Source organism: Acomys minous, assembly GCF_964271855.1.
Source record: "Acomys minous genome assembly, chromosome: 1".
Classification (NCBI taxonomy): Eukaryota; Metazoa; Chordata; class Mammalia; order Rodentia; family Muridae; genus Acomys; species Acomys minous.
This window is the reverse complement of record NC_140483.1, coordinates 160,785,803-160,802,562: the sequence shown is the minus strand read 5'-3', so window position 1 is coordinate 160,802,562 and position 16,760 is coordinate 160,785,803. Positions and strand designations below refer to the sequence as shown.

The following is a 16,760-nucleotide window of genomic DNA, read 5'->3' as shown; positions in this document are numbered from 1 at the left end:
GGGCACATACATGAGGGTGCATATGTATGTTTGGAGAACAAAATTTCTCTTGGTAAACCTGAAGCTTTCTGATTTGGATAAACTGGTTGGCTAACAAACCCACAGGAACTCCTCTGCCTTAACCTCTACAGCACTCCTCAGGATTATAGGCGTATGCTGTCATATTCATCCATTTCCATAGGTTCTGAGAATCCAAACTCAAGTCCTGCTTGCACAGCAAGCGGTTTATTTACTGAGCCATGTCCTCAGACACTTTATATGCATTTTGATCAGGGGATAATCAGCAATTTGATGACTTGAGGAATATGCGTGGAGATATTGTATGCATAAATTCATTCACAGGATCCTTTTAGCCACTAATTGATGAGGATTGCTGCAATGTAGTCATTTTATATGGTCTATACTTCTCAAAACTATAAGATAAATCATAATACTTATTTCTATTTTACAATTAAGAAAGTCTGGAATGACAGCTAATCAATGATTCAGCTAAGTTAAAAATTTAAGGATTTATGGTCACAAAACCTTCATTATTTTTAAAACTGTGTATCAATTTTCTCTAATAAATTTGGTGACTAATCAAATTACCTATCCACCCCCAAGAAGCTATTGATGACAATTTATTTATGTCTCTTGTTAAGCAGATAGTAAATTAAATAGGAGTATAAATTATAGTTGACTGTAAACCAAAATGAGGTAATTTCTTCACAGCATGGTATCCACCTATATACCCTTTCCTTTGCAATAATCTAAACTCCATTTTCTCTTTAAAAAATAGTTGTTGCTCTATTCAGTTCTTCTATTAAAAGCAGTTCTTTGGTCTCAGTCCCTGGAAATTCCAACAAAAGACTTTTCTTTCTCTGTGAAATATATTTTTAATTTCTTCAAGACAAGGTGGTAAATTATTCACAGAACCTTGTTCCTCTCCTGTTTTTACAACACAATGCTTTAAAATATGCAAAGCATTGAATTGAAATCTGGTGTTGGACAGCAGTCCCTGAATGTTCACTCAAGCCTCATTGTGGAGGGGCAGGCAACTAAGAGAAAGCGATTTATCACTGATGAAATACTGTGTGTTAGAAACTCTGTGACGCCATTCAAGGATCATCATTTGACTCATTCATTCATTCTTTTTATTTTATTTTATTAATTTATTCTTATTACATCTCAGTGATTATCCCATCCCTTGTATCCTCCCATTCCTCCCTCCCTCCCATTTTCCCCTTACTCCCCTACCCTATGACTGTGACTGAGGGGGACCTCCTCCCCCTTTATATGCTCATAGGGTATCGAGTCTCTTCTTGGTAGCCTGCTATCCTTCCTCTGAGTGCCACCAGGTCTCCCCCTCCAGGGGACGTGGTCAAATATGAGGCACCAGTGTACGTGTGAAAGTCATACTTTCATGTATAGAAAATTATTTCCTAATGGCCTCCTAGTGCACTGGGAGGCAAGAGATTAGGAAAAGGATAGGATATAATATGGCATCACCTGCTTTCTAATTCTGCCACATACTTTTCATCATCTTAGTGTCATTTCTGCAAATATTCAGTTCTCTGTGCCTTGGTTTCCTTGTTTGTTTCTACTCATAATAACAGTTCTAGCCTAATATATATTGTGAAGAATTTTTTTAAATGTTGTATTAAAAGTCCTTAGCAAACACTGACACGTGGTAAAAGGGAGGAAAATGCTGAGCACACTTTCACTTGACAAATTATTGCTATTGTTGTCACTGTCATCACTGTTATTACTTAATGGAGCTAACGGACTCAGGGAATCCATGACTGAAGCCATATCCTGTCACTCACTAGAAGAGTGGGAGGTATTCAGAAACTCACTTTCCTGTCAGGATATCAGTTTCCCAATCTCTACAAAAAGAAGTGTAGAAAATATTATTTATAATAGGGTTTTTTTTTCTCAGTAGGAACACTGTATTCACAGAGAAGAAATGCTTTGATAAACCTTTTGAGGTGTCAAGTAAGTTCCTAAGGGCATAATTAAATAACAAAAGATGAGCCTTGAACTGTCATGTACAGGACAAGAAGTGCATTTGCTCAGTTCCTTAGGGAAATGAAATAGGAAGGACAGGGAGTGGGAAGCACACACAGGAGCTGGGGAAGGGACCAACAACTTAGCCATTTCTACAGCTCTTTAAATTTTTATGAAAACCATTAAATTCACAAAAAGTCTTTATGTGAATGCTCTGTTGGAAAGTAGTTTAAAGACAAAATCTATGTCTAAAATTACATGTAGTAATTTTCCTGAGTCCCTCTATAGCTCATGTTTTGGTCTAAAGAAAGCATTTTGTAGACTAGATGTCCTGATTAAGCTTGTATTCATGTTTGGAGTATGTACCTACCTCATTAAGAGGCACACACCGATTCCTCCCAAAACTTGTCTATGAGTGAATATATATATATATATATATATATATATATATATATATATATATATATATATATATACATATGCTTATGTGTGAGCTTTTAAATATATGGAAATATATGCACTTCATTCAAACTTTTTATATATGTTTATGTGGGTTCATGGTCATTGTCCATTAATGTGTTCTTGTGCATGTACTTCGTATTCTCCACATTGCATATCTGAAAACAATCTTTTTGCTGAGAGGAAGGATAATAATAAAATCATAAGGCTTCCAAAGAAAGGATGAGCAATGTTACAAAATCCCTACGTCCAGGCACCTTTGTCCTTTCTCCTAGAGCAGTAAACGGACCAGCTTCCAGCTCTCTCCATCCTTGGTGCTCTTGAGTCTTCCTTAGTTCCTCTGAGGAAAAGTGCTTCAGAGAGTTAGGCAAAGATGCTGGAGAAATAGAAGACTGAGCAAAGGCCTGTGTCGGGTGAAGAGGCAATTTGCTGAAACGCCCAAGTGGGATTGCTGCTCCAAACAGCACATTCTCTTAATATACACAAAATTAAATCTTAATAATGCAGCAAGAAGTCCATTAACCCCTCTTGATCTAAGGCTTGCTTCTGCCAGTTCTCAGTCCAGAGGGAACCGGCTTGTTTCACCTTCTGTTCTATAGGCCCCAAAGAGAGCCAGAGCTGACATGTGGAATATTTATTTCCACTGACTCAGGGCCTTAACTCCTAGTATTCACTTACTATTCACTTCTCTACACATCTATCGATGCATCCATTTATCCAATCATCTGTCCACACATCCATCCTCTGCCCATCCATTTACCTGTCAAAAGATAACAGAACATCTGCTCTTTGCTGGACCCTAGGAGAAGCATTCAGAACATCAGAAAGATGAATGGGGTGATTCACATTTACTTTCCCTTCCACCTACTGTCCCTGAATCTCAAAGTGCAATTGGATGTAAAGTCATCATTAAGCTAGAATCCTGTAGGCTCAAAGAGAATAGATGCATTTCCTACTATCCAAAGGGGAAGAGGTATTGATGAGAAGATGCACATAGGCATCCTGCTAAAAATTCTGCCAATTTTAGGAATATAGAACTTCATGATGCACTTGGATCACCTTCATCTGGAAGATTTCAATCGAGTTGCACAGGTAACTAGGTCAGTCAATAATTACTGTAGAGTTGAGGTGCTTCTATATTCATTTATTCATGTATAGTCTTATCTTTATTTGCTAAGTACACAATCCATGCTCACATTGTGCTAAATAGGAATGACAAGAAACTTTTAGAAAACCCCCCAACCTCACAGTATTTCTGCTGTAGTGGATGGGACAGAATATTAGCTCAAAAATCCATAAAGAATGGGATACGTACTGTGTTATGGAAATAAAGGGAGTTGTGGAAATACATGGAAAGTTTTATCAACCCAGATATAGTAAGGAGTGGCATATAGCAATACAGATTTCAAGAGATAATATTACACCCCCCCCAAAAAAAAGAGGAATGGGTAAATATACACACGAGAAAAGTAGAGTGAAGTAAAGTAGATTCATTTTACAGGGCAGAACAGTTAATGGTGAGAAAAAGACAGTTACACTGTGCAGAGCAGAGTTGTTGGTAGTGAGGTAAAGAGGGTTCATTTTGTAGAACAGTGATGTCAATCCTGAGATAATGGGGGGCATGCTTTACTTGATGAGTGTATGCACAACTCGAGAGGCCAGGGTCTCAGAATTTGTGGTCCATGTCATCTACATAGGTGGTGCATGCTGGTCTGCATGCCTGTCTGCACTCCTGTTTGCATGTCCCTCTGCCTTGTTGATTCATCTGGAATGTGGAAGTGACCTTAGGATGCTGTTTCCTGCAACCATTTCTGGATAATAGAAACAGAATGTAATTTCAAGTGTCAGCCCTACAAACCATTTTAAATTCCCTAGAGGTATTAACTAGTTCAGGTCTAACTCCCAGGTCTGTCTTTAACTACTACTCACCAACTAATTCACCTGTTCCTTTTCGCTTTTCTCTCTCTCTCTCTCTCTCTCTCTCTCTCTCTCTCTCTCTCTCTCTCTCTCTCTCTCTCTCTCTCTCTCTCTCCCACTTCTTGAAATCTCTTCTCCCTTACTATTTTTTTCATCCTTTCTTTCTTTTTTTTATAACTAAAAGCATCTTTTAGGGAGTTAGTAGCTCTGGATTAAATTCAAGTTTTGATGCTAATCACATACTTATCACTGAGCCACAGCCCAGCTCTATCCTAATCAAGGGCTACACTGAACCTGGCACACTTTTCAAGACTACTTTTTAGAAAAGAAATAAAAAAGACAAAATTCTGAGTCTAGATAAGCTGGGGTCAGATGGTGAGGGAGGGGTGCACCCCTTTCTAAGAACTAGGGGAAGGGGAGGGGGCATGAGAAAGGGAGGATGGGACCAGGAGGGGACCTAAATCTAAATGTAAAGTGAATAAATTAAAAATAATAATATTTTTAAAGCAAGAATTAAATTTAATATACATTTTACTTAATGTAACTTATTTACAATAGTATCATGTCAACATGGTAGTAATAAGACAACTAGTAACTAGAAGCCATAAGTTTTTATATTAAATCTTTTCCAGAGCATAGCTCAGTGTTCTGCTTATTTGTTATTTTGACAACTGCCAAACTCCTCAAAGAGGGAAATGCCCAGCACAGGGACGGGAACTGAGCTGTATGTACAATCCAGCGGGAATTGAAGGCAAAGGATTCCTTCTCTTTGTGTTGGTGGGGTTCCATTAGAGGTGATCCCTAAGCAGGTCTATGGGATGTAATTGAGTATGCCAGGGAGGTACAGGGCTGGCAAGAAGAACTGGCATTAGAACTGGCCTAGAAATCTGGGTAAGATTTCAAAAGTCAAATATTTAGAAGGAGAGGACAAACTCTTCCTGAAAGTAAATGGCTTTTCTTTGTTCAAGTAAAAAAATTCATCAGTATTCTAAAAAACATTCCACTTGTCCTAGATATCAGGTTTTATGTCTCAGAATGTACTGTGGAATTTTGTTCTCTAAGTTTTTTTATTTTATTCATTATATGTAATGGTAAATACTATTAAATGAGTAGCCTGCAATTATCAAATCATTGTCTTTAATACTAATACAATGCTTACTATAGGCGGCCCTGCAAGATCCAGTTATTTTCCATAAAAGATGTCATCTCATGACAACCCCAGGAGCAAGTACAGTTTGTCTCACTATTTTTTTCCATGTCAACATTGTGTGTGTTTGTGTGTGTATTATAATTTATTCACATTACATCCCAATTGTTATCCCCTTGCTCTTTTCTTCCTGTTCCCACCCTCCCTCCCTCTTCTGCCATACTTCCCTTTCCCAGACATTTGACATTGGGGTCCTATCAGGCCTCATCTGTATATCCTGCATCCCCTTCTTGATCTGAACCATGAGCGGGATTCCTAGTTCCAGTCAAGGTAGGCTAGTTCTGGGGTCTCAGTCTATACTGACTACTACTAATGAACTAACTCACTTTTGATAATTTTATTTTGTTTTTTTTTTAATTCTGCAATTTTGGTATACATATACATGAGTGAAATATTATCTTATGTATGCCTATTTCTACCCCAGTCTTTCCTGTGTCCTGCTCAACTTCTCTCCCATTTTTATCTTTGTTTGGTTTGCATTTTTTCTAGTTTCTTTCTTTGCTTCTCTGTTTTAAGACAAGGTCTTGCTATGTGGCCCTGGCTAGCCTGGAGATCACTATACAGTACAGTCTGCCTTCAAACTCACCACGGTCAACTCACCTCTGCCTTCTGAGTGCTATAATTAAAGGTGTGCCCAGCCACATCTGACTGGCCTTCATGCCTCTCTGTTATTTTCTTTTTTCTTTTCTCAATCTCCCATCCTGCCTTCCTTCCTCACACCCTCTGTCCCTCTCATCTTCCTTGTCTCATTTTTCTTTCTCTTTGTGGTAGCTGGGACTGAATTTAGTGTTTGCTTTGTGCATTCTTAGAGCATGGTCTACCATTGAACAGTCACAGTCTAATGCTAATTGATATTCAAGTGGTAAAATGAACCAGAGAGACTTCTCAATACCTCTCACATATTTACGAATTTGTTATTCTTGATAATCCCAAGGGGACAGATGAGGTTTCTGTTGTTCTTGTTCTTTGTTGCTGTTTTCTTCAGTATTGCAGATATTGCTAATGACCAAAGTGAGAGAAGATAAATTCCATCCACAAATTCCTGGATTTCCTTGTTTTTTATAGCTGAGTAGTAGTTCATAGGGTAAATGTAACACAATTTCTTTATCCATTCTTCAACTGAGGGACATTTAGGCTATTTTCATATTCTTGCTATTATGAATAAGGCTTCTATGAATATGGTTGAGCATATGTCCCTGTTGTGTGGTGGAGCATTTTCTGGGTATACTAGCCAATGAACAGGACATTCTCCACAGTTATGTGGAGAGTAGGGACTAACTCTGACATGAACTCTGGTGCCCCATATTTGACAACCACCCCTTGGTGTGGAGCCCTGATGGCACTCAAAGAAAGAATAGGCAGGCTACCAAGATGACACTTGATAGCCTGTGACCATAGTGTAGAGGAGATCCCTCTCGGGCATGGACCTAGGGGAGGGGAATAGGATGGAGGTGGGAGGGAGGGAGGAACAGGAGGACACAAGTGATAGGATAACAATTTAGTTGTAATATGCATAAATTAATTTTTAAGAAAGAAGATAAATTAAGAAATGTGGTCATATTGTCAGCAGGTAATGGAAGCAGGAGTGTGGCAGCCATGACTACTTACTGGCCACATTTAGAGCTTTTCACAATCTTCCAAAAAAATAACTTATTAAGCATACCCAATACCATTATAGCTTAGTTCAGTTAAGAATCTACATATACATTTCCAGGAAAGCTCATTGAAGAAAATATAAAATATAATCATATTTTTGTCTCTGTAAGATATATTTCATCCACACCTTAATTCTTCTACTCATTCACCAATCACCTAAAAAGTATCCTGGCCTCTCTCCACACATCCACTTCTGCATTTATCTATCTTCTCACTCCTCTTTCTTATACCTATCTTTCTTCACTTTATATATCCATAACCTGCCATTTGTCTGTCTAAAACGGGTGGTTAGAGGAGAAATACAAGGTGGATGTGAGCAAAAGTAAGAATGAAACTGAGTTGAGGAAACAGAAGAAAAAAGAACAAGGACAAAACATCTGTGCCAAGTCATAACCTTTCTTAGTAGCGAACGACCTTTTTTTCATTTTTGTATTTGTTTAAGCACTTTACAGCCTGATCTCAGCCCCCTCCCTCCTCCCTTCGCTGTCCCTCCTCATGCTCCCCTCTCCCTCCCTATTCCATCTTTTTCTTCTCACAGAGGTAAGATAATGCTCTTGGGAAGTACGTACATTTACTTGGAGACAGACTTTAACGTCTAAGTATTATTTAATAACCATTTCTATAATGGGATCCACAGGAACTTCTGGATTTAATCTTTTACCATGTGCTCTTGATTTTCTAGGTATGGCGATGTTTAGACAGGTTGGTTGTTTTCAGCACCCAAGCTGTGGAACCCCTCTTCCCACATTGAAATTGGAGCAAGCTTTCTTATCTTTTTTCCTTTCCCATGCAGGAGAGGAGGCTTTGACCATGTACATGGACAAAAGTCGCCTTGACCGGAAGTCAGGGAATGCCACTCAAAGTGTTGAAGCTTTACACCAGCTCGCATCATCCTACTTTGTCGACCGTGATGGCACCATGAGAAGGCTCCATGAGATCCAGATATCAACTGGGGCAATCAAGGTACGGCTTGAGGGTGCATTTAAATTCTCAAGTAAAAGTAAACATGATACAGACATTCTGAGAGCAAATAACAAACTTATGTCTTCATACTAGTGTACCTCATTCTTTTCCTATAAGTCACTCTGATGAATAGTGTCAAATGACCTCGAATATAATGAATATCTTCATTAAGGTAGCGTTAATTATTATTATGGCTATGGTCATTGTAGAATTATCCACAACCATATTGGTCTATGTTAAATAGCTGCTTCCGTGGATGGATATCCATTTACAAGTGAACAGACAGGTGCTATGCTTATTTGCATGAACACTACCCAATAGAACTTTGTGAGACGATAGAATTATCTCTGTCTTAACTCGCCTTTAGGAAGGAGCCTTTAGTCACATGCGATTATTGAACACTTTATGTCTACCAAGGAAGTACATTTTGAGCTGATTGAATTTTAACTAATTCAAAGTCAAGCCGACATGCTGCATATACTAGCACTGGACTCTCAAGTCAGTGACTTAGAGAACAGGAAATTTAAGATTCCATTTCTAGTACAGTGCGTTAGAGATGACCTGTATAAAGAAAGTGTGGGAGGACATTCTTACAATAAAGGATTAATTTGGAGGAGCATATTTTTCCTTGTCCTAAATTTTCTAAAACTAGATTATGCCTGCATTCTGCTTCTGAGTTTTCACTCTAATTTCTGAATAAAATATAGATCCTGGCTCATATTAGGAATTCCTAAGACATCTCTAGGTAAATGGGACAGAAGAGAAGGTCAAGGTAGACTCAGGCAGCTTGGATCAGAAATTGATCACTAGACGATCCTGTGAGGGAAGGACAACATGACTCAGGAGGAAAGTAGTAAGGAAGAAATAAATCAGGTGGACAGACAAAGCAGCTTATCCAAGAAGAATCACCTATTTTGGGAGGATTATGTTATTAAGGAACCTCGCACTGGGAGATCTTTATGAAGCCATCAGTTGGAGAGCTGCAATGGGCTGGTTTTCATTATTACCAAATGGTTCTCTTTCCCCAGAATGGGGTGTAGAATTGAGATACTGAAGCCCTGTCAGGAGATGAAGATCCTCTTCTGTGCATTCTGGACTGTGCAGTCCACCACTTTAGGGGGCGTATCTCAAATCAATTCCACAGAGGCCTCTCAGTGATCCATTCGTGCACTGGCCCTGGCGATTGTTTTATTGTTGTTGCTTTTGGTTTCGTTTTTTGTTTTTTCCTTTTCTTGCAGCTATCTCAGGTTACCAGCAGAACTTGCCACTCACTGAGGTTTGTTGAAAGCCAGCCTCTGACCCAGTTAGGGTAGCTACAGTGAAATAATTTAATAGTGTTAATTCTTACTCACCAAGAAGTATGCTGTTATTCAGAAAAAAAAAAGAAGGAATTCTTTATAAAAATAAAAATACAAATGGCTCAGCTCGTAAAGGTGCTCATTGCAGAAACCTGGTGACCTGAGTTTGATCTCTCCTACCCACCTGAAACTGGAAGGAAAGAACAAACTCTACAAAGTTGCTCTCTCTGTGAGATATATTTATATATGTATATGTATATATATGTGTATACACACACACACACACACACACACACACACACATACACACACACACACCAGATGCATCATCTCCCTTCTATCACATGCACCTGTGTACAGGTGTACATAGACACTAATGATGACAGTGATGATGACAGCAAATTTAAAAATATATTCACTTTACCTCTTCTCTTAACTAAAATATTCACTTTACATCCTAGTCATAGCCCTATCCCTCCTCGCCTCTCAGTCGCACCTTCCCCTTTTCTCCCCCTCCCCCCATTCTGCAGAAAAAGGAAAGCCTCCTTTCCCGTCCACTCCATCTGATCACGTCATATCTGGAGTGAGTGTGTCCTCGCCCCTGTGGTCTCTCAAGGCAGTCACATTAAGGGGGAAGGGATATATCTCTTTATGTAGGAGCACTGTGAACTTTACACAGAACACGAACTGGAGGAGGTTGAGGAAGGGAAAAATATCAGCCTAGGATTACATGGGTGGAAAATGACAGAGAAGCCATGTGTTGGCTTTCCCACAAGTTGATTCTTCTCCCAGTAGGGGCTGTACTTTTACAATTGAACACAAACTTTAGCACAGCTCCAAAGAACGGCTAGTAAAGGGATGAAGGGGCCTTTATATACTAAACCATTTTAATTCCAGTTATTTTTAAATAGGTGTTCCTTTTGTAATCACCTTGAATCTTGTAATACAAAGTCACATTTTTTTCTTCTCCTTTATTAATTTATTCTTGTTACATCTCAATGATTATCCCATCCCTAGTATCCTCCCATTCTTCCCTCCCTCCCATTTCCCCTTATTCCCCTCCCCTATGACTGTTCCTGAGGGGGATTACCTCCCCCTGTATATGTTCATAGGGTATCAAGTCTCTTCTTGGTACCCTGCTGTCCTTCCTCTGAGTACCACCAGGTCTCCCCGTCCAGGGGACATGGTCAAAGGTGAGGCACCAGAGTATGTGAGAAAGTCATATCCCACTCTCCACTCTCCTATGGAGAGTGTTCTGTCCATTGTCTAGATCTGGGTAGGGGTTTAAGGTTTACTGCCTGTATTGTCCTTGGCTGGTGCCTTAGTTTGAGCGGGACCCCTGAACCCAAATCTGCCTAAGCAAGTGAAGGACTTGTTTGAAAAAAATTTCAAAACTCTAAAGAAAGAGATTGAAGATGACATGAGAAGATGGAATGATCTTCCTTGCTCATGGATTGGGAGAATTAACACAATAAAAATGGCCATCCTACCAAAAGCAATCTACAGATTCAATGCAATCCCTATCAAAATACCTACACATTTTTTTTTATTCCTGCTGTAGCACTGATTGTAGTTATTGCTGAAACTTCTTGTGAAAATGGAGACAATGCATTGTTCTTGTCTGATAACAGTGCCTATGTACTCATTGCAATTTATAGAGGCATGTTGTAATCAGCTGGCCATTTTTTGAACACTCCCTATTGCAGGCACTTATAGTCATCACATGTGTCCCACAGCACCCCTGGAAAACACTGATAGATTGAGCTTGCTGACACTTAGAGGAGCCTTCCTTATGTCACACAGCAAACTGATGCTAGTTTTCCTGGTTCTGAAACCTGGGCTTTAGAATTATATCATTGTGCTTCAGTGTATCCATTTATATAAGACTTAGCATAACCTTGTGATGTGAGTGCTGGTTATAGATAGTGGACATTGTTGTTTAAGGATGTACATTTGGTCATATGTACTATCCTGCCTACTTAACCAGAGCCACATACAGGTACAGGACAGAAAAGGCATTCAAGAGACATCTAAGGTGTGGAATCACTCTTTTGGGTCTGCTAGAGACCAGGAATGCCTATCTTACGCTTTTCTTACTTCATGTCCACTCTAGGTCACAGAGACACGCACTGGGCCTCTGGGCTGTAACAGCTATGACAATCTGGACTCTGTGAGTTCTGTCCTTCTGCAAAGCACGGAGAGCAAACTGCACCTTCAAGGTAAGAAACTGATTCAAAATAGGGCAGTACCAGAGGATAATTGTGACAGAGGGTGATAACTGTTCTGGAGAGAACTAGTAATAATGATGTACATGGCAAACAGAGAAGAAGGAGAAGCAAAAAAACCAATGAAATTTAGAAATATGGCCATTAGCATGATATGATGTGATATACAAGAATTTTAACATATACAGAACATTGAATCTATGGTTATTAACTAGTTTTCAGATATAAAAGTATGAACATGTGAGCTTTATCTCGTTGTTTTGATAAAAATGTATGAGCAGTATTATTTATAGATGTCTGAGGCCCCTGACTTACTATATATTAAAGTTTCATATCTTATCATCTGAGTTTCTTCTTGATTTGATTTCTAGTATGTTTGGAGTATGATGTTTTACTACCCCAAAAAACAAAGAATATTTTATAGAGTATGATTCTCTGTGATTTCTTTATTGCCTCATTGTCTGTACTTTAAAATAAAAAAAAAGACATATACTTTATGCAGAGTTAATCAACCATGCTCAATACTGGCTGAAATGTAGAAAGACATATTTGTATGTGACCTTTACCATTAAGACTGTGACCGTCACAGGGATGGATTTTTTGTAAATGTTTCTGTTCATTCATTCAGTTCATGTCAAATTTAAAAGAATAAATTTAGCATTTTTAAAAATTATATCACAGAGAGGAAAGGAGTCTTATGAAATATATATGTGTGTGTGTGTATTACAGTACAGATGATGTTATAATTAATAATATACACAGTATTTCTTTTACTTTTTATATTATGATATATTATTACATCTTTTCATTAAGAGTTTTTAAAACTACACAACAATCTCAATTTTCTACATGTGCAATATATGTGAGTTATGTTACATCTGTGAGACATAATAGCAAAATATTATACATAAAGAATTTTCTAGAATAAAAGAAACTGTTCTAGCATTAATTAAACACTGAAAAAAATTTATTCAATGTGACTGGTCTTAACAATGTAAAAGAAGAAAATTAATTCTGTAAGGAAATGCTGAAATGTCAAAAGAGGTTACTTTCTGAGAGTGAAGTTATATACTATTTTAAGCTTCTAGATGCCTTTTCAACTTTCCTTCAATAATCACATACTAATTTTAAAGTCAGAAAAAATGGTATGCTTTAACTTTGCAAAGACAAAAATCATGACCTTCTCAAAAAGTATATGATAAAGATGACTTTTAATGTCAGTGGGAATAACTTAGGTTTAGACTGGCAGGCATAGGGTTTAGAAGAGCCTAACAAGACTTCAGTGTTCTAGTTCCTTGACAGTTCTGTGATTCAGGTACTTGTCAAAGACCATAATTGGAAAACAGTATAACTAGGCCTTAATAGTGTCACTGGGAATCCTCAGTGACTGTCTCCTAGAGAAACTCAGGCCAATATAATTGTTTTGTGTTTCAACACAATCTCTCTCACACACACACAAACATACACACACACATACACACACATCTCATATACTAAGAAAAATTAAATTACTCCTATTAATAGATAAAATAGTGCATAGATATTATGAATTAATTTTTAAAAAGACAAAAAGGTACAGCCTATATGCCTTGAATTTACTAGAATCTTGAGCATCTTTAGCAGGTTCATGTGAAAACTGCAGCAAGTCTTTGGAATTATACTCAAGATTTCAGTCCAAGAAGTTGGATACCAATGTGTGTTTTCTCACTTGCTGTACATGCTGAGGGTACACAAATCTGTAAATTATAATTGTGATAAACTTAGTAACAGAAATCAGATGTAATTACCAGTGACAATTATGAAGTTTTAAGACACTTAGAGTCTAATTTACCACTAATCCAGTAAAGCTTAAGGTTCAAAGACTTGTCACCTTCTGTCCTCACACTTTCATGTTCAAATCATGTATTCTTTTTCATTGTGGATTTTAAATTTATTCTCTCTCAAAAGCATTTCTGTGTAAGACCCTTCTCCCTGAGTATGAGATGTCTATGGGTGCCATGACTAGAAATATGGTCATCACACAGCGAGTTAACAGCACTGTGCTCCTCTGGACTTGTCAGAGCTGAACTGAAGGATTGGGCCCATATTCAAGTATCTCACATTACAAATAATTGTGAGAAACTAGAGTGTCTGGATAAATGTCTCCAGTAAAAGGAAAGATTTACTTGAAGCACAAAGGATTTTCCTGAGTATACCTGAAACACTGACTTACAGAAAAGAATTATCTTCACTAATATGGGCAAAGTGGGCCGGGATCAATTTAATAGGAAGGGGATAATAATACCCTAGATTTATCTCGGTTTAAAATAAACCTTTTTTTTTTCTTCTGGATCCAAAGAATCCAGGACTTCAGGCCTGTGACACACATGCTATATCACTGAGCAAGACACTAAATGCCAAAATGGCATACTCAAGGCACATTCTTACTCAAATATGGGGTAAGCATCTTGCTGATGCACTGGTTTCCAGTTTACTAAGTGCTACAAGATGTGTTTGGCAGAAATTCTATACAGATAGACTATTTAAGTGTGATTTAATCGAGTTTTAACAAGAGTAGTTTTATTTTTTACTAATTTTTTATTTTAATTTCAATTTATTCCACCTCTGTACTGCAATTTCTCTTCCCTTCTTTCTTCCTCCCACCTCTTATCCCTACCCTTACTTCTTCTTTTCCGCCGCCATAGATATCAACCAGCCATGGCATATCGAGTTCCAGTACGACTAGGCACTTCCTCTCACCCTGAGTGTAGGCAAGGCAGTTCAGTATGGTAAAGGTTCCCAAAGGCAGGCAACAGGATCAGAAACAGCCTTTGTTTCCACTGTTAGGTGGCCCATAAGAAGATCAAGCTACACAACTGTAGCACATATGCAGAGGGCATTGGTCAGGCACATGCAGGCTCTCTGGTTGGTGTTTTAATTTCTGTGAGCACCTATAGGCTCAGGTTAGTGGATTCTGTGAGGTTTCTTGTGCTGTCTTTGAACCCTCTGGCTTCTACAGTTCTTCATCCCCCCTCTTCAGGATTCCCCAATCTCAGCCTAATGTTTGGATGTTGGGTCTCTGCATCTTTTCCCCTCAGCTGCTGTGTGAAGTCTCTATGATGATAATTGGGCAAGACACCAATCTATGAGTACAGCAGTATATCTCTAGGAATTACTTCATTGACTTTTTTTTTTCCCATTTGTGTTTGGTTCTGCCATGGGTCTCTGGGTTATCCAGCCTTTGGTTCCTGACCTTCTTGCCAGTGTCATGGATTCAATTCCTCTCTTTCCATGTGTGTCAATCTGAGCCAGTCATGGTTGTCCACTCTCACAATTTCTAAGCCACCTTTACCCCCAATATATCTTGTAAGCAGGATACACTGTGGGTTGAAGGTGGCTCAGTTGGTGTCCCAGTTCTTCTACTGGAGGTCTTGCCTGGACATAGAGTATTTTTAACTAAGTCTTTTCTAAAGGCTGATATTGACTTTTATGAACATGATGAATCATCACATGTTTACTGAAACTATGGCTCAAATACAAAACTAGACTACAATTTTCTGTATACACTTCTATCTCTATATGTTTTATGATAACCATGACATACTTAGGCAGTATGACCTGAACAACTCTAACATAGTTATACAGATATTTATGTATGTATGTATGTATGTATGTATGTATGTATGTATGTGTGTATGTGTGTATATATATGCACGTATGCATGTGTATATATATTTAAAATCCATTTCATTAATAAGTTAAGCAAAATAATAGAATGAAGTTAAAAATTAACACAGCTGTTACTTCAAGGAAACATGCATTTTTCAGAAAGGTAAAAAACAGCAAGAAATGCAGTAGATTTTATCAGCAAAGTTTATGGGAGTTTTGTAGAGGATTATTCCCCTGAGAAATAGACACACTATGAGACCTAAAAAATTAGTGGGAAGGCAGGGGCATATAGGCAGAGGCTAACAGAGGAGTCTTTATAATGGAGCATATATGGAAATTAAAGTATTACAAGATTAGAACAGAAAGCTCAGTGGTGAGAAAAACAATGTTTCAAAGTCTATGCAGCTTCTAGTGTGCACTAGTGCACTAAACAAAAATTTAAGAAAAGTAGACATCCTGGAAAATTTCTCAAAGTAGTATTAAGTGAAGAGGACTATATTTTGAAATGTTATTCTTTCTCTGTGTAGACATAATAAACAATATGAAATTTGTGTCAGATGAGTCCATTGAGGTTAGAGAAAGAGATAGAGAAATAGACCAATTGGAGAGCTACTTAGCAGACATTATGACCCAGGCTCAGTAAAAAAAAAGAGAGAGAGAGACATGGAGGCATTTAAATAATTGCCTCATGGAATGTGAGGATGCTATAGTGAAGATGGACAGACAAACATCTGTGATTCAAGGCAATGTGTAATGTGTACAGGAATAGGAAGAGTGAAAGTAGAAGATAGGACTTTGGGGATTCAAAGTAAAGGATAGTTAATATTGGTCTGTCAAAGTGAAAGAGTGATATCAAAAGACATCAACGGAAATCAAAGAAACTTCTTAAAAATAAGACAGAAGGCTATACTTGACTTTAATAGACAGTCGTGCAATAGTCTGGTAAGACTCAGCATAAATAAAAAGAATGAACAGTGAACACATTGAAGTTAAACTGCTTTTATAAAATGTACTGTTCATAGAAGGTAAATGTTACTGATGCAGTGGGTTACAAATTCTCATATAAAATATATGAAGAACTTCTATATGATATTTAAAAAGAAAGTTAGCCTAACAAAAAAGTAAATGGATAAAGCACAGGTACAAGTACATTACCAATAAGAATCTCTAGATGAGAAACACCTGAAAAGATGTTCAACTTACCAGGAATATGCAGATGAAAACCACCATCTATAATACCAGAGGATAGCATTCCGTGCTACCAATAAAAAACAAAACAAAACAACAACAACAACAGCCCTGAGTACCGTGAAATGAGAAATGATGGCATGGGAGCTTTTGCACATTGCCAAGGGGTGCATAAATTAGTTAAAAACCATTTTTCAAAACCCTTGATAATAC

At 37.9% G+C, this 16,760-nt stretch overlaps 1 protein-coding gene across 2 annotated transcripts in view; it reads left to right on the top strand.

The window, feature by feature from the left end:
* Positions 1–16,760, top strand: part of BRINP1 (BMP/retinoic acid inducible neural specific 1) — a 190,783-nt gene that overhangs the window by 114,467 nt on the left and 59,556 nt on the right. For both annotated transcript variants that reach the window (XM_084799850.1, XM_084799849.1), the window contains exons 4-5: positions 8,019–8,188; positions 11,600–11,705. In XM_084799850.1, coding sequence (XP_084655976.1) covers positions 8,019–8,188; positions 11,600–11,705 — 276 coding nt within the window. The remainder of the gene's footprint in view (positions 1–8,018; positions 8,189–11,599; positions 11,706–16,760) is intronic.